Raw genomic sequence first — 20,074 nt, forward strand, 5'->3', positions numbered from 1 at the left:
TTCAACTATGTTCTATAAAAATAAAATAAATAAATGCCCGTCGTTCCAATTTATATTTAAAATTGTACCTTACCAAAATAGTTGACAATTTGTGATTCACATAATTCCAAAACTTGCGAAGCTCGTTATGTAAAACTTAATTTAAAGGAGTGATATAATCAGCACGCCGCATTAATCACAATAATTAGCCAACACATCACATCAAATATGATTTAAAATTTTTCTCCTAAGTTGTACTACGTTGAATTCATGAAAAACATGCAATCAAGGAAAGGCGGAACCTACCAAGTTTGGATTACTAAGCAATTAGGATTTAAAAGTCGAAAGATTAGCTTTAATTTTTGTCTGCTTTGATTGAGATGGGTGTCGATTAATTCCCACTGAAAAGCACTTTTTAGCTTTAATTAAGCTGCACGAATTAGTCGCGCAGATTAAACTTTACCTGAAAACGGGTTTTGGCTTTTAGCAAAGCTGAAAAGATGGAAAAAAAGAATTGTTTGATCTGTCTCCATTAACCTAATTAATTAATCGCACACGATTATGGAAATCTGACCTTATTTTAATTTTTTCTAACGGGCAAAATAGGTACAATCGCCACTCTCAATAGTCCAACTTTTTCACATATTTCTACTTTTTATAGATTTTTTATTATTTTTAATTGATATTTAAATTCGTGCCTTCAGTAAAGGATGACTCGATTGTAGTACGGGAAAAGGGAAAAGAGAAGAAAGAAATAAAGGAACTAAAAGATAATTAATTATGCGATCCATACATTGGAATTTAATATACTTTTTCTACTGCACAATGGTTACAAATACAAACATGCTCAAGGTTTTAATATAACTAACACCTCTATAGTTTTGAGTATGTTACATATAATTTTTTTTAATTATCAATTTTACGTGATTTCTATGCTAGCTATTGCGTAAAATAATAAATTAATTTAATACATATTAAAAATATCAGCTGCGAATTATCATGAAATGAACCTTAAAAAAACTTCTTTCAATTTTTTTTTTCACAAATACCAAATATTTGATTTTCTTTTTTTGAATTGAAATATTTGATTTTCGACTAAAACCAATAGTCTTCGCACTTGATTTTTTTAAAGATAGTTAGATTATTTCATTTTCATTAGTGCGTGAACTCTTTTCGTTTTAGGCGTCCCACTTATCTGGAGATTTTTTCTTATTTGACAAAAGTTTTACCCTTTATTTATCTTTTCATTTTTTTTGAAAGGTAAAATAAATAAAATTAAAGATGAATGAGTACAAAGGCTACTCAAACTCGTACAAGGGCCACAACAGGCGAGACAAATAACAAAAAGAGCTTACGACCACTTGGACGGACAACAACTAGAAGGATCCAACAACCAATCGTGGAGTGAATAACAAAACACAAAACACACATTTTCACTTTTTTATCTACACACAAAACACACATTTTTTTAATTCTCGTACCAAAAAAAGAGTCTCATTATAACTAAGACGGAGGGAGTATAAAGAATTATCAATAATTTATTAATTAAAGAAAAACATCTAACTAAATAAATTGTACTACTTAGTATCCATTCTATTATTTCAATTTCAGGCCAAATCAAATCGAACATATTGTATATTTTTTTCAATTAATACGAATCGCAATTAGAAAACCATGAAATTAGATTGAATTGGTCGACTTGATTTTTCAAACTCCAGCTTAGAGGGTGTTTGGTTGAGCTTATAAGCTCTTTAAAATAACTTATAAGCTTCTTCAAAGTGTTTTACAAAATAAGCTCAGAAAAAGCTTATAAGTTGTAAAAATAAGCTCTAATTAAATGCTTATAAACTCCCCAAAAAATAAGTTTCTCTATCCCAACTTATTTTTTCTCATGATCTTATAAACAACACTCATTTTTCAAAAATAACTCAACTATGATTTTTTATTTTCATTATGTAGCATTCTAATTTCATACTATTTTTTTTACTTTCTCTCTCTAACAAAGATTTTATTTCTCTAACTAAAAATTATCTCTCTAGCTTATAAGCTCAATTATCCAAACATTTTGACAACTTATAATCTCTTAAGAAACTACATCTTATAAGCCCCAAGAACTTATAAGCTCTTTAAAATAAGCTTAGTCAAACACTCTCTTAGTTTTATTAGTTTTATCTGACACGGTTTACATCCGCCCTACATTTAAAACATTTCAAAAGAAAAACATGTACTTCATTCGTCCATAATAGATTTGCCACAATTTTTTTCTTGGCATGTTCACAAAAAATTTGTCACTTAATTTCATTTATAATAGTAGTGGGATCCTCATTCCACTAACAACTTCCTATATACTTCCTCCGTCCCATAAAAATATGATTTACGGGAATTTTTAAAATATTTGACGTCCCATATTATGAATATTTTTATGGGATGAATGAAGTATTTTGTTAAAACTCATCTCATTTAAAATGTGACAAACATTTTATGGAGGAAGGGAGCATCAACGCATCACGTAACACAACGTGGTAACTTAAAATTAGCATATTAGAGCTAATTTTGTCGAGGTGGCATACCCTGAAAATAGAAAGCAGAGAAAATGCAAAAACAGCTGGGCCACCAAACGCTGCCTTATGGGAGACCAGCACGGCAATAAATGAGCCGACACGGCCTAAAACCTAGCTACCTCCGCCACCCCTCTATTAATTCTGTCGCTCTGGCACCCACCAAAATATTTTCGTCTGCCAAATCTCACAACACACTCAACTCTGTGATTGTACGCATCATTCAATGCAAGAAACACTAAAACCACAAGCAAGAAGCTAATTCTGAGACCAAAATAATACAGCCTTGAACAGCAAACATTACTTTCACCAGAAAATTATTATGGCTCACTTCAGTATGTAATGTACTTTTTATTCTTTTTTTTAATTAATATAGTATTTTTTTCATCAAAAAAAAATTAATGTGAAATTTATTTGTCAAAATTTGTTACCTAGAGATATTCTTGTTAGGTAAAATCCTTTTGGACTCCATTCAAATCAAATAAAAGTAAAAAACACACACACAAAAGTAGTGGGATCACAACGCTAGAAACAAGCTCAACTTTCTTCATTGAAAAGAACAAAAAGTAATAAGAGAGGGGCGCCAGAGTTCAGAAAAAGAAGAGACAAAAAACAAAATATATTAACTTCTAACCCTACAACTATCACTACCACTACATACTACTTGTCTAATGATGTTTCTTTTTTGTGGGAATTCTTGATATTTGGGGTGCCTTTTCTGCAATTTTTTTCAATAATTCTTCTAATTCTCTCTCTTCGGTTAGAAGCCCAAAAAATTCCACGGCAAAATGCGTTAGTTGTGTGCAGTTTTTTTAGCTTTTGCTTCATCTGAAGAGCCCCAGCAAAATGTAGTAGGCAAGAGTGATTGGAAGAGCTATTAACATCCCAAATATCACACTGCAACAACAAATCAAATATTATTAAAATAAATAAATAACAAAACTATCAAAATATTATGACTGTAAGAGAAAATTGGTAACTAACCCAGTGCTGAGTATATCAGGCTGGACATTATACTCCTTAGCGAAGACGAAGGGAACAATTCCCTGCGGCAGAGAAGCCTAAAAAAATTCCAAAATTACATCAAAATTCACGAGCTAATGAGACAAATATTCATCTTCCAAGGAATGACAACAACAATATGCTACCTGAACAATTGCAATATGCAAGAGAACGCCTCGAAGCCCGACAGCAATCGAGGCAGCAGCCATGACTGCAGGGCCGGTGATAAACCGGACGGCCATGGAGAAGGCTGCGACAGATTTCCCACACGCGATGATCTTAGGCTGCAGAGCCATGAACAAACCTGCAAACCAACCACATTATAAAAAGATTAGATGCAACATTCTAAAATATCGAAAATCTTGCACCAAAATTTTGTCAATCTTTGCTCACCAAGACTGAACATTGCCATTCCAAGACCAGCATCAGACAGTATAGCAATTGACTTTGCAACGATTGCAGGCATCTCAACATGCCATCTACAACAAAACACAACACAAAATGATCAATATCTTGAATCCTTAAACAATTAATTGGTAATACTATAACTTAATTTGAGTGATGTCATTTACTTGAATGAGACCAAGGACCACGTTAGACCAATCAAACTCGAGTAGGTGTTGGGATTTCGGATCAGTTTCCGCCACACCATGATCAGAATAAGCCTAGTCATCACACTAGTAGGGGGCATGGCCGTGGGCTTGGTGTCAACCGGAGCCTTCGGGTTGAGCTCTGCGGTCGAGCTCGACCCGAGCTTTGAGAGGACCGGTCCGTCCCGCTCGGCCCCATTCGGGCCTGGTTTATTGCCGAAGCTGAACCCATCCCGACCAAAATCGTCGTAATCTGCATTTTTTGATACATAATTCAGCATATATAAATAATTAAATATGAAGCATGTGACAAAACAAGACAAAACAGACCAAGAATTAAGGGATGCTGCAAGGTCGATAACAGGCCAAGAACAGAATTCCCCTTAACGCAGGAAACTCAACAAAAAGACAAGAACTGAAAACCCACTTCAACTACAAGCTCAAATAAAAAGGGAAGCTAAAGTCCAACAAAACACACCTCCCCCCTAAATGACAAATGCAGTTACATCAAAAAAACTCCCAAAGAAAAAACAGGCAATCATTAATCTCCTCAAAACAAGAGTCAAACACATCAAGAACCAACAACGCTACACGTGTCGCGTTTTGACCGAAAACAAAACAACGTACAACAAAACCGAGTTGTACCTTTGGGATGAGCTCCGATGCTGAGCTCCGTTCCACCACCATACTCACCGCCTCTGAACACATGAATCCCTCCCTCCGATACCGGCGACGCGCTAGAGCTCCACACAAACATGTGAAGATCCTTTCCTCCTCCGCCGCCGGCATCAGCTCCATTCGCTTTCTTCTTCGCCGCCGGCCCCGATACCGGAGAGAATATTCCGGCGCTCGCCGGCGCAGGGTACCCCGCATTAGCACGGGGCTGATTAACTTGATTTCCGTAACCGCTCTCTTCATCAAATCCTAAACTCCCAAAATTCGAATGCCTTGGGCTCACATTCTTCCCATTCACCATGGAGTAAAAATCAGTGTGATTAAAACTGGAGCCTCTCGGCGTCGGATTCCTGGACGATTGCAGCGAATAAATCTCCGCATTGGTGAGATTGGAGGGGCGCGGGGTAAGAGAGAGGCCGGAGTTGGGGCCGTGAGACCTTCTGGAGAAGATCTCCGATCTGGAGCTCGTGGATTTCCTTACGGTGACGTGGAGCTTCCCGTCCTCGCCGACTTCAGCTTCGGTCTGCAGCGGCTCCTTCCCGTCCAAGGAGATGATATCGGTGTCGACGCGGAAGGAGATGATGGAGCCCGCGGTGTCGGGGAACTGCTCGGCGATGAGCATTCTGGCGCCTCTGTACTCGAAGAGGAAGAGCATGAGGGTGTACCAGATGATGCACTGGAGCACAACGATCTGCACCATTAAGCTACCGGAGTCGCTGCCGTACATCCCCTTGAGCAAGGGGATGCCCATGACGAGCGTGTTGGGGAGCGTGGAGAGGGAGAAGAGCGTGATGGACCACTCCAGGGAGCCTCTGGCGCTGATCCTGGACCAGACGGCCAGCACGGCGAGGACGATCACCTTCTGAAGCGTGTCGGCGGCGATGAAGCGGTAGTTCATGGCGTAGGGGTCGTTGGTGGAGATGAAGTGGAAGGAGAGCAGCGGGACGGCGAAGAGGGCCACAAACCGGTTGATGCCGGAGCACTGGTCCGGGGTGAAGATCTTCCACCATTTCACGGAGCCGTAGGCCAGGATCATGGCCACGTAGAGCGGCACCACGGCGGTGAGCACGTGGTAGAGATCGGAGGCCTTGATCATGGCTTCTATTTCAGGGCAAAAAATGGAAGTTGGTTTTTTCAATTTTCCCGCCACGCGTTGGGGAAGGTGTGGGAGGAGGAATGAGCTGTGGAAAATTAGGGCATTCGAGTTTCAATGGCGGTAGGAAGGTAGTGCAGGAGTAATGATGGAGGGTGGATTTGGGGCCTGATTTTGGGGAGGTACTGCGCAGTGAGGAGATATAGGGGGAGGAGAAGTGAAATAATTTAAGGGAAATAAATGGCAGACAAAGAAATAAAAGCTGAGGGCTTTTAAGAAGCTTTTTTATAGTCTTTTGATGGGAAAGAGAAGAAAAGGACCGCCTCTGCGCCAGACACATTTATGCATGCATTCTTTTCTACGACTACTCTATGTTTTCCTTTTTTTTTTTTTTTTTTCATTTATCAGAAAATAAGCCCATACACTCGATTCGATTCAAGGGTGAAAACTTAAAATCCTCTTCCTTAAGTTCTATAGTAAAAATATTACTAGTATTTTATAAATATAAGTATTTTATACCCTATTTTTTAAATACTCTTTGATTTAATGAGTTTATTTGATTTTCTGTGAAAGTCTTATATATTTGATCGATTTGACAGCTATCAATCATAAAAGTCAACGATTTGACAGCTATCAGTCAAGAATACATATTTTTTTTAACATATAATGTAAAATAAAGGTACATTATTTGTTAAGAAAAAAAAATACTCCCTCCGTCCCAAACGAAATGTCCTATTTCTTTTCGGCACAGAGATTAAGAAATGTGTATAAAGTAGATAAAGTTGGTTGGTGGAAATTATTTAAATATTAAGTATAGAGAGAGAGTGTATTGCCAAAAAAGGAAACATGACATTTCGTTTGGGACAGCCCAAAAAGGAAAACATGACATTTCATCTGGGACGGAGGGAGTATAATTTATAATTAAATATAGAAGAAAACGTATGGTGTGATGGTCCAACAAGTGAAATGAAACTCTTTATCGTGGACAAACTTCGTTATACTATTATATTTGATTCTTATACACTTATCAACTCACTTATCAACTTACAATGTGATGTGATTGTCTTAGGAGTCGGTGTACATGCATTGGGCTCGACCAAGCCCCCCATTAATACCGCGCCCCGAGCCCATGCCTGGCTCAGTCTTTCGCGTCCGGTGCAGAATCATTGTTGGTTACTTGAGTTGTGTTTGGGCAGATTTTTTTTTTTAAAGTTGAAGAGAAATGTTGAACAACAATCTTGTAGTATTTTATTTTATTATTTAATGTTACTGTCATTTTAATTTTCAATCAATGTAGTGTTAAGTTTTAATTTTAATGAAATTTATGTTATTAAATTGAATATTTAATTTAATTGAAAATAACATTAAAAATAAATATGCAAAATTTAAGAGCCCGGTTAGAGGCTTTCCAACTATGGGACATGAGCTCTTAAATGATGATGACCACTTTTAAGAACTCGCATGGATTCTCCACTACGAATGCTTATATACACTTATCAACTCACAAGCTTCGTTATACTATATTTGATTCTTTAGAGATCTTATAAGATGTTTTAAGAGCTTTTATAATGCAATATTTTAAAGAAGTATAATTTAATAAAATATTTCAATTTTAGAAATTAGAGAGAGATTTACGAGTTAGGGAGAGACTTCTCTTTTTAAATACTACAAAATTATAAAATTATGATAGAAGTAATCAATTATATTAAAATTACTTTTGTGAAATAATTGTTGAAATTGAAAATAAGAATTAATAAATTTACTTTAACAAACAATTCTCAAAAACTTATAAACTTAGTCAAACACAGTCCAAATCTCGTCTTGAATGAAAGAAAAAGGAAGTTAGTGTGAGAGATAGGGGCAATCTGGCCCTTAAGAAAATGAAGAGATGGAACTATTTAGCATATGATGGTTAACATGCGGCACCAAGGAAAGCTTAATGTGACTGTACAGCCTCATGATAAATTTTCATACATATAATATATACCGTTACGGAAACTAAATATTTCAATTCATATTTTGATTTGAGAAAAATAAATAAATGCATATAAATTAGCTAGCACTAGCATTTCTTTTCCTGAAAAACATAGGAAGCCCACCAATCAGGATCACGCCAAATGCATAATGAGGTTTTATAAATAGGTGGGAATCACGTACAAAAGATGGTGAATATTTGTAAAGTGACCACACATACATATATTCAAATAATACTGTTACATATTATATATACAAGTGAGGAGAATATATAAGCTTATCACTTGGCTTTTTACCGATCAAATTTCGTGCATAGTATTTTTTTATATATAAATTAACAATTAAACAAAAAAAAAAGTAAAAATTACACTACTATGGACTCGAATCACCTACTGTTAGACCAACACACACACACAAAATATTAACAAAAGTTTTGAAATGGGTAATTTCGTCAGTTTTTGCTTACTACTTAGAGCATCCGCATCGCATTACTCGATGCCTCTTACTCGAGTAGAGGAGGCATCGAGTAATGCGATGCAGCCCCTTTCTACTCGAGGAGTCCACGATAGCTCGGGTAGCCCACGAGCGGCGGTATTGCGGGCGTGTGCTATGCACGCGCCGAATAAAAAAAAAATTGAAAAATTAAAATATTAGATTTAGAAAATTGAAAATTGTGACCGTTTGGCAATCTTGGAAATCGGTATTTGACCGATTTTAATTTTTTTTAAAATTAATGCAATTTAAATTTGAATTAAATTGTGTTATTTAAATTTAAACATTTAAATTTAAGCAATTAAATTTAAATGAAAGCATACAAATTAAAAATAAAAAAAATCAAGTAGGCTATCAAGTAACCCCAATGTGGCCTGCTCTACTCAATGTGGTCCCCTACTATCAAGTAAGCTATCAAGTAGGCTATCAAGTAAGCCCAATGCGGATGCCCTTAAGTCGTTTAAGAAGCTCTTAATTATAATCTTGTACATATTCCAGACTTTCTTATACAGTAAACACTAAACAATAACTTACAATTAACACAATAGAAACTTTGAAATTATATTCATAAAATACTAAGTGCTTGTTTAGTTCAAGTAGAGAAATTGAATCAAATAAAGGGTATGAATGAAAACAATAATTATTAATATTAATGAGTGTTTAGTTCAACAATGAAAATGAATCACTAATAAGAGACTCTTTTTTTTTCTTTCTCCTCTATTTTGAGACGGTAACAAATTAATTGATTAAATTACCCTCAAATAAGGGTAATGATTAACTTGTTATTCAAACTAAACAATATGTAATAGATTTAATTAATTAAATTATTTTTGAAGCTCGAACAAATCCCAACCAAATATGAGCTGAAACTAATTGCATATAATAACATCACTTATATAGGCGATTTTTAAATCTTAGAATAATAAAGAGCATGATTTACAACATCCTCCAAATTAAACTGACCTTACTATCTAATAGACATGTCATCTTCAATTTAACTATACAAATTGTAAAAATCATGTTTTTTATGTCTCGATTTGAAAATCACATTTTACACTAAAAATTGAGTGTGTGGAAAAGTCATAAAAGTTACAGTGACGTCATTAAGATGATCGATTGGTTAGTCCACGTATACTTTTTAATAGTAACGGCACTTTAATTTAATCTGAAGTAAACCAATATTATAAATCGTACAAATTATAAATTGTATTTGAAACTAGAAATTGATGTGTGCAATTAACCGTAAAATAAAAAAAGAGATGAATTGGGGAGACAACACATAAACAGCATCAGCTTTCATTCTCCATGAAAGGGATAGAGCAAACAGCATCAGGGAGAAAAGGAAAGGAGCCTAACAAAAAAGCAAAGAAAGGAAAAAAAGAAAAAAACATCAAACAGAGAAGTGTTCAGAGTGGGCTTGAGAGGGAGCCATTACAAAGATTCTTCTCCACTTTGTGTAAATTTAAATAATTTTTAAAATTTTTATCATCATTTTAGGTTGTCTTTGTGAGTCATCAACATTACAAATGTGTATTTTATTTTGTTTATAACAAAAGATTTTATTAAAGGACCCACATCAATAGTTTGTCACTTTCTCTTTCCTTAATTCATGTGAGAGAGTGATATTTGGGCACAAAGTTGCCTTTCCTTTTCTATTGTCAGCTGCAAAAGGTTCCTGGAGGGCATGAGATGAGGTTGTGGGGATTGGTTTCCATTTATTTTACAGCATTTCTTGTTTTTCTTTTTCCCTTTTTCTTCTTATTTTCAAATAGGAAATATGAGAATATTGCTTTCAATCATGTCACGAGATCCCTATGTGGGACGAACAACACAAATTGATTAGTAGTATTAAAATAAGGTTAGTCGGACATGACTAATTAATTAAGGTGCATAATATATTTATAATATTGCAATATTTAATTTGATACAAAATATACGAGTTTTTTATAAATTAAAATTTTAAAAATATTAGTATATAGATTTGAGTGATTGCATATACACCTTCTTAATACATTTCAGCTGAACATATCACCATCATAATTATATTTATATATTCTTCGTATATCATATTTTTTTTATTTTATTTTATTTTATTTTTTTTATCGGGCAAAGTCATGTAGATGTTAGTTCCTCATCCACTCCAAGAACCACATTATCTCTCCATTCACCAAAATCCACCTTATATCTTCAATATCCAATTCGCTCCCAAGAGGGATCGAACCCGGGCCACTTCACTTAAGTGAGGACCCGGTGGCCAGTGGGCTAAGCCCCCTGGTTCTTCGTATATCATATATTTTGCAGATATTTTAATGTATTGAAAATTTATGTATTCTATCAATATGATATATAATATATTGTAAAAGATATCTCAATTAAATATATCATATCTTATCCAATACCACGTATCATACGAATCATAATTAGTAATATTAATTTATGCAAATATATATATATATATATATATATATATATATATATATATATAGGGGCCGCTCCAATGAGACCCCCTAATTTTAGTGAGATCTAGGGCACGATCTGGTGCGTTTATTTTATCAATCCTATGGCTGATATTGTATCTGAAGGGTGATTTTTTTTCGCAGGGTTCGAATCCTGGAGGGAGTAGAATATTTTAAATTTTGTTATTCATCAGTATATACTGCATTGTTCATCAGTATATGCGGCCCTGTTCATCAATATATATGTCTTATTCATTACGAATTTTTTAAATTTTATTTTTCATCAGTATATACATCTTGTTCATTAGATATACGTTTTGTTCATTAGTATTATATGTCTTATTCATTGTACTCATGTTACACGAAAAATAGGGGGTCTCACTGGAGCGCGCCCCTATATCCTATATATATATATATATATATATAGGGGGCCGCTCCAATGAGACCCCCTAATTTTAGTGAGATCTAAGACACGATCTGATGCGTTTATTTCATCAATCTTATGGCTGATATTGTATCTGGAGGGTGATTTTTTTCGTAGGGTTGGAATCTTGGAGGGAGCAGAATATTTTAAATTTTGTTATTCATCAGTATATATTACCTTGTTCATCAGTATATATGTCTTATTCATTACCAATTTTTTAAATTTTGTTTTTCATCAGTATATACATCTTGTTCGTTAGATATGCATCTTGTTTATTATTATTATTATATGTCTTATTCATTGTACTCATGTTACACGAAAAATAGGGGGTCTCATTGGAGCGCGCCTATATATATATATATATATATATATATATATATATATATAGTGCGGTTATAGTGAGAACCACAATTATCGTGAGAACATAAGAACCAATAAAATTACTGCATCTACTATACAAATTAATGCATCCGCTATTAAATTTAATGCATCCGAAAAAAATATTTTTTTTGCTCCCTTCAGGATTCGAACCCAGCACCTGCATCCATCCACCAAGATGATGCATCCACCGTAGATCTTGATGATCGAATGGCTTAAAATGGTTCTCCGTTCTTATTTTATTAGTGGTTCTTATTTGAACCTCTCCATATATATATATATATATATGCTCCCTCCGTCTCTGAAATAAGTTTCTCTTTAAGGACGACACGTGTTTTAAGAAAAATTGGTAAAGTGTATTGATAGTAGAGAAAAAAGTGTTATAATTAGTATTGAGAGTTGTGAAAAAGTGAAAATTAAGAATAAATAAAGTATTATTAGTGGTGGGGTAGTTGTCCAAAAATGGAAAGAAAGAAAGATGAACTTATTTGGGGACGTCCCAAAAAGGAAAAAGATGGACTTATTTCAGGGACGGGGGAGTATTTATTGATATAAGAAATAAATATTTTAAAATTTTAACTAGAATATAAGACATTTGGCCTATAAATTAAATGTTTGGATTGTAATTTTGTTAGTACATGTGGGAATGTGTTATCTGTTTAGATTTGGTTCGGATATAATCCGTCTAATAATTCTTTGTGCCCACCTATATCCCACTATTTAAAATTATTAAATCATAATTGCTATTTTCATTTAAATTAAATGTTAAAAAGTAAATATAAACTCTAAATGAAAATAATGAATCTTAATTAATACAAAATTAAATTAAAAGACGATTATCATAACAAGCGACTTTACTTACGTACTCAAACTTGTTAGTTAAATTATTATTATTAGATTTATTTTTAAAATTAGTATATTTTTCAGGGTGCGTTTACTTTGGTCGTAAAATTTTCATTGAAAAAGGATGAATAGGAAAAATGAGAAAATATTTATTTTTCTCACTTTTTATCATGTCAATAATATTTTCACACCAGTACCTAAAGATAATATTATTTAACAGTGGATAGAAAATATTTCACTTTGTCCAGAAAAAAAAAATCTATCACAGCAAACATGTGAAAATGGTGGGAAAAAAAATATGAAAATATATGTATTTTGTCATTTTTTAAAATCAAAATAAACGGACTCTTAAGTTTCAATTATCATGACAAGCGACTGATACATTTAGGGCTCATTTGTTACGTAAAATTGGAGTGGGATAGATATCATACATTAATGTTTTGTTTGCTTCAAAACTAAAAGTCTTTGATAAAATAAAACTCCGTAATCTATAACTCACCTATGAGTGAATTTGTATCACACCTCAAAAGCTTGATACATAATCCTAATCTACATCGCTCACGCTAATATAATCTTCTCGCATTTCCGCTATTCATTCACGTTGTTCATCTCACAATTGGAGGCTTGCAGCTTGATTAGCACATCGTTACATAACTTACATGAATGAATTTTTTAATTTAACTTTTTTATTAGAAAAGAATTATGATATTTAATTTGTTTATTTTTATTATGCAGCTTGATTAGCACATTAATTAATTGACGTGCGAATTTATACATTTGATTTTTGATAGAAAAGAACTATGTTATTCATGTTTATTTTTGTTATAGTTATTAATTCTTGATCACAAGTATTATATAGACTTATGTTATTATGAAAATATTTTTATCTATTCGTGTTTAAAGTTTAAATGTGATCTTTAAACTAGAATGGAAAAAGTGAGTTTGCAGACTTATTAATTAGTTCGATGTTTCTATCGTGCATCATTTGATAAAAACACGTTATTGTGTATTTTTCATTGGTTCGCTGCAGTACACATTTCTGTGGCACAAAAGTTTATAAGGATATTTTAGAAATTAATTTTTTTTAGAGAATATTAATATTTTTAATTAAATAACGGGTTATAAAACGTACAAACTTTTTCACATTCAACCAAACATAAGTATTAATATCATACTCCATCCGTCCACGAATGAACTTCCTATCTTTTCTTTTTGGGACGTCCACAAAAAAAACTTCCTACCTATTTTTGAACTATACCCCACCACTTATAATTACTCTGACTTTTCACTTTTCACAACTCTCAATATTAATTATAACACTTTTTCACCACTCTCAATACACTCAACTACATTTCATCCACTCTCAATATATTCAACAACATTTTTTCTTAAAACCCGTGCCACTCCCTCCTAGGAAGTTCTTTTATGGATGGAGAGAGTATATTATAAAAGACATCCAATCAAGTATATCACACCTCATTCCATATTATGTGTCAAACGAGTTCCTAGGGAGCGTTTATTTTGCTTTGATATATAAAATAGTAAGACTAATCACTTGTTTACGTAAATGGATTGAAACTTTAGAATTTTCAAAGGTTCCTTAACGTTTATATCATTTAAGCTGATTTTGTTTGATTTATATCTTATTAAAAATGAGTTATTGGAATAATCATACTCTTTAAAATAAAATATTTAATTATATATCTTATCAATTATGTAAAGTAAACGTCCTTTATTGAGTTGTATTTATGGAGCACAAGATATGCCAAGAGACTTTGTGACGAGGTATATATTTCAATAACTCCCTCTATCCCATGAAGTATGACCTAGTTCTTTTCGGCACGAAAATTAAGAAATTGGTATTTTGTGTATTAAGTGTGGTAGGTGAAAAAGTGAAAATGTGAATAAAGAGTATATTTTTTGCTATTTTTAGAAACTGGTCTTGCTTCGTGGGACATATCAAAAATGAAACTTGGTCTTACTTCATGGGACATGGGAGTTAATCAAAGGGTGTAATCAACCATTTTCCTATATTTTGCACCTTAATTAAAAGTTCTCTAAATCTTTTTTTTTTTGAAACAAAAGTTCTCTAAATCTTAAAAGTAAATACGAAATAATTACTATAATATTTTATGCACCAATTAGACGCTTCAATTCTCACTATCACGGGCGGCGCAAGTTTTTCACAATTCATGACGAATGTTAACTATATACTAATGGAGGATGAAAAAAAAAAAAACTTCACTTTACTCTCTGCATTTTAGCTTGAAATAAATGGTCGATTTTCCCTTCACCAAAAGGGTAAGTATTTTATACTATAAATAAAAGAACAAAATTAAATATGGAATATCTAACATTTTTGTATGAAAGCAACATCTGTCTACTCAATAACAGGAAATACACATGGACATTTTTTTTGTTTACCAAAAAATACACCTAGAGAATGTTTTGTGTTTGGCCACATATAATTTAATACTATATACATACTCCAATAACTTTGAGACAATCATTCCAAGCCCTAATTTGGTTCTTATTAGTTCCCCTGCTTTAATAAATAAATAAAAACTATAGTGAACCATGAATTTTATCCTCCATCCAACGCAAACAAACAAGAAGAAGATTCAATTCAACACCACAATACCAATCTTCCAAATAAGAATATTTCCAATACTATCGATCATTAGACTATATCACCATCTTTTTCGATACCAACACCAAAAGAGTGATGGTTAGAAAAGATAATAAGAATAATGCCCAATAAAATGGGCGTGGCAAAACCAAGCCAAGCCATGGAGAAATTGACAAACGAAACAATATGGTAACAATATTCTATTTTGTGGTCCTTGTAGGAATCTTGGACATGAACTCAAATATCTTCTGATCAATGGAACATATTTTGATTGGGAAAAGGACAATTTTTTCTGAAAATGTGGTCGATAAAGGGACTGGAAAATGTGCTTAAAAATCAAAGGAAGCAAAACAAAGATGAAAAAAAAAAGTATAGAGTGAGAGTGACAGGGCAAGTTGGGAAAAAAATGAAAGAAAACAGAGGAAAAGGAATAAAATCCCAAAATGCTGGAATAATTAGGGCAAAGGGGGGCAGGGAATCTAAATCAAACATACATCTGCGGTGAGGAGAAAAGCAAGCACGTGTCACAAGCCTGGGTAATCATTGAACGGCATGCAACAATGTACCCTTTTTAATGCATATGGTACTTACACTCGTTGCCCACAAAAAAAAAATTACTACTACTACTCCTATATATATATATATATATAGATATATATATATATATATAGGGGGCCGCTCCAATGAGACTCCCTAATTTTAGTGAGATCTAGGACACGATCTGATGCGTTTATTTTATCAATTCTATGGCTGATATTGTATCTGGAGGGTGATTTTGTTTTTGCAGGGTTCGAATCCTGAAGGGAGCAGAATATTTTTAATTTTGTTATTCATCAGTATATACTGCATTGTTCATCAGTATATACGGCCCTGTTCATCAGTATATATGTCTTATTCATTACGAATTTTTTAAATTTTATTTTTCATCAGTATATACATCTTGTTCATTAGTTATATGTTTTGTTCATTAGTATTATATGTCTTATTCATTGTACTCATGTTACACGAAAAATAGGGGGTCTCACTGGAGCGCGCCCCTATATATATATATATATATATATATATATATATATATATATATATGCATGGACTACCGTAAGAACACATTTTAAAATAAGAAATAAGAATAATTTTCAATGTATGAATTTTATATAGAACACGTATGAATTCGCTGTATCAATGTAGGAATTGTGAAAAATAATTTTTTATTTTACCTTTGAGATTTGAACTCAGGAACATAAATCCATCCAATAGGATTATGGATCAACCGTTGATCTTGATAATCTAAGGGCTGAAAATTATTCTTATTTTATATCTTAAGAAATGTGTATTTATTTTAGCCCTCCCATATATATATATATATATATATATATATATATTGCATTATTGATCACAATGATGCATCATATATAGGTAATTGAAATTTCACGTATGTTTAGCTTTTCTCTTGAATCCAAAGTATACTTAGAAAACTATTGCATCCTATTCAAATGAGAACGAAAGAAAGGAAAACGAAAATTTGTTATTTTGAAGCATTTTACTTTTTACAAGCTTTATATTTATCACTTTTACATCATCTTTTATTTTTTTCGATATAATATTAAAGTACATTTTTCATTAGAGCTGTGAAACGGGTTAGGTGATATTTTTGGCTACTATTCTATCAGCCCGGAAAAAACCAATTCCATGCATTGAACTTCGGGCCTAATCGGCACCACAGCCCGTATCCAAAACATTTGGACATATGAGAAGCCCAAAACATTTATCTTATTGGAAAAGGTCTAAAGTCCCAAACCATGCAAGGTAGTGTTATTGGGCTTATATTTTTTCTTAAAGATTGATACCAAGTAAAATTTCGACCATTTGTCACACTCATTTATTGATTGTGATTTGTGAGTATGTAAATATATACATTTGAAAAGTTGATATAGAAGGAGGTTAAATAAAAAGGTCCACCATTTATGGGCCTAACTTATTGTATTATGAAAGATGGGCCGAAAATGGAATTGTCATATTGGGCCAATTGTCTTGATATCTTGTGAGTTGTGATTCTCGTGACCACTTTAAAATTTGGGGTTATTGCCATAAAATACATCAAGTTTGTCAATTTTCTGGTTTATATCATGAAGTTTTTTTTTTTTGCCAAAAAATACATGAATTTATGATTGATTCTTAAATATCCCATAAGTTGTAATTTCGTCCAAACTCATCTGAGGTGGCAGCCGGAATTGCCAACGTGACTGCCGGAATTGCCAAATCATACATACACACACTTCTCTCTCTCTCTCCTCTCTCTCTCTCTCTCTCTCTCTCACACACACACACACAAACACACGCACACACCCACTGCGCCACACACACATACACGCAGCCCCTCCCCCTTCTTCCTTCTCCGACGACGGTAGCGTCGCCGTCGCCGCCGCCCTCTCATCCCTTAACCATCCCCCATCTCTCTCTCTCTTTCACCGTCTCTCTCTCTCTCACACACACACACAGACACAGACACATACACAAACACACGCACACACCCACTGCGCCACACACACACACGCGCGCAGCCCCTCCCCCTTCTTCCTTCTCCGGCGATGGTAGCTCCGCCGCCGTCCTCTCACCATCTCTCTCTCTCTCTCTCACCATCTCCCCAACCAGCAATTTCTTCAAAAACTCAACCAAAACCACCAATTTCACCATGCTCAATTATAGATCTGCAAATTGGAAAACTTTGGGTGAAGGCGGCAGAGATCGAGAGGGGAAGTGGTGGCAGCGGGGTTGGGGAAAGGGGAAGGCTCCGCTCACCGACGGGGGTGGGCGAATCCAGTCTTGTTCTTCTCACTGCTAAGCTTGGAATCTGTGGATGTTGTCTCGCCGTGAATTGAAGGATAAATGGCGTTTGGACGGCGACGCTGGGCAGGAGAAGATGGTGACGGGCGGCCAAGATCGCCGACGCGGTAGCGGTTGGGCGCGGTGAGGAGCGTGACAGAGGGTGGTGAGAAATGAGGGAAGAGAGATAGGTCGAAGGGGAAAGAGAGAGGAGACAGGGCCGCCGGCTCCGCCGACGACGCTGTCGTCTGATGACGGCGGTAGGAGGAGGACCGAGGGAGAGAGAAGGTGGAGAGTGAGGGGCAGCTGCTGCGTGAGGGGGATTGGGGTCGGGGTCGGGGGCGGGGGGAAGGGGAGAAATGGGACGGTGTGCTGGGGTGGGTGGGTGGGGGGAGTGGCAACTGGCAACACATCATCATTCTCAAATAAATTAAATGCCACGTCATTGCCACATAAGCCACGTAAATGACACATAAGTTTCGATTTCGCCGGAGATACTCGCCGTGGGATTTTTACCAACAAACCATAAATTCATGTATTTTTTGACAAAAAAAAAGCTCATTATATAAACTAGAAAATTAACAAACTTGATGTATTTTATGGCAATAACCCCTTAAAATTTCATCTAAAAATGTCTTTATATATTTTCATTTTTCCTATGAAAACATGAAAGGGTAAGTATTTCATTATATGGTCCCCTAGATCTAGATTCGTAAAATGTTGTATGTATTTTGATTTGAATATAATAAAAAAATCAATAAAATTATTAACATGTCACTATATTTGAATTTGAATTTGAATTATGATATGACCTATGCTTTATGAGTCTTAACAGGTGGAACAACATTATATGTATATATTTTACAATGAGACGACAGTGATGGGCGAGCTCCATGCCATGTTGTTGGACATCAACTTTTGTCTAAAAAAGATCTTGGACTAGTTGTGATGTATTCAAATTTATTGTTTGTTGTCTGTGTTGCACAATGCTTACAAAGAAATCAACTCTCTTTGCGATGAGTTATTTGAGATGTTTGCGCACATGAAGTTGTATTTTTATCATGTTTATAGGGATGTCAATTGGGTGGCTCACTTTATAACAAATTTGCTACTTGATCGAATGTAGTAATTTGGAAGTCGATTTTTTCAATTAACTTACATATATTGTTGATCTTGATATGAAATAATACCGCTATCTTCCCCGAAGAAAAAAAAAACAATAGCCCACGGCTAGAATTTGACAATAGCTCTTAATTCTAGGCGGCAAGTTTGTTGAGGTTTGCCATTTATAAGTTGGAATTTATCAACGCTATTTCAATAAAAAATAATCTTAACTTCCTCAATTAAATGAACATGCACTTGACTTGACTTGACTTTGACTAGCATGAAGCTTCTTCAAAATAACTACACATTTTCCTCTTTGATTCATTAGAAGTTTCCGATCATCACTCAGAAATTTATAAGGAAACTACTCTATGACGAAAATTGCACCTTTTAATATATGTGTTCGCTTGGTGTGAATTAATGTTAATTGGTCATGAGTTTAAAACTCATGTTAAACTCCATCATCAATCTGTAGAAGTCAGTCTCGGTTTCTTTGGTCAAATTATATGACCCAAACCATTTTATTTCACCTATTAAAATACAACGTGTTATCTTGGGTGTCCGACTTGGCCATAAAAAATGGTAGAGTAGACTACAAATAAAGAAAATAAAATAAAAGATTGAGACATCTGAAATAAAATAAACTTAAATAAGTGACATTAACAATTAATTAAAAAGGTGACGTGGAACACATGATCTATATGTGTATTTAATGATCAAGGAAGATAGCCGAATGGTGTGTAATTTTAGGTGTAGGGCTCAAAATTACTATTACAAGATGTTTTTGAAAATGGAATGGCGAGACTCACTATTGTGATTTGTGAGGTATGCACTTCCGACCCTTTTAATTTTTACTTTACTTTATTTATTTATTTTTATTTTATAATTTTGATTCATTTTCAAAGTAGGATTCGCCTTAGGTTACAGTAAATAATTTCTTTTTGTGTTGTAGGAGACATTCGTTCTCATATGTTTGGGGTTTATAACTAATTTCATTTTTTCTTAAAGAATATTTGTCTATTATGTACATCGTCTCACGTAATGTACGCCTCTCCTC

At 34.1% G+C, this 20,074-nt stretch overlaps 1 protein-coding gene across 1 annotated transcript; it reads right to left on the reverse strand.

Annotated features, from left to right (window-relative positions):
- Positions 1-3,063: 3,063 nt before the first annotated feature.
- LOC131003054 (probable auxin efflux carrier component 1b) lies at positions 3,064-6,212 on the reverse strand. Its single transcript, XM_057929524.1, has 6 exons — positions 4,775-6,212; positions 4,112-4,382; positions 3,933-4,018; positions 3,686-3,843; positions 3,522-3,598; positions 3,064-3,434 (listed from the first exon to the last, which is right to left on the reverse strand). The coding sequence occupies exons 1-6, from the start codon at positions 5,898-5,900 to the stop codon at positions 3,362-3,364; spliced, it is 1,791 nt and encodes a 596-aa protein (XP_057785507.1). The 5' UTR covers positions 5,901-6,212; the 3' UTR covers positions 3,064-3,361.
- Positions 6,213-20,074: the final 13,862 nt, after the last annotated feature.

Source organism: Salvia miltiorrhiza, chromosome 1 (assembly GCF_028751815.1).
Source record: "Salvia miltiorrhiza cultivar Shanhuang (shh) chromosome 1, IMPLAD_Smil_shh, whole genome shotgun sequence".
Taxonomy (NCBI): domain Eukaryota; kingdom Viridiplantae; phylum Streptophyta; class Magnoliopsida; order Lamiales; family Lamiaceae; genus Salvia; species Salvia miltiorrhiza.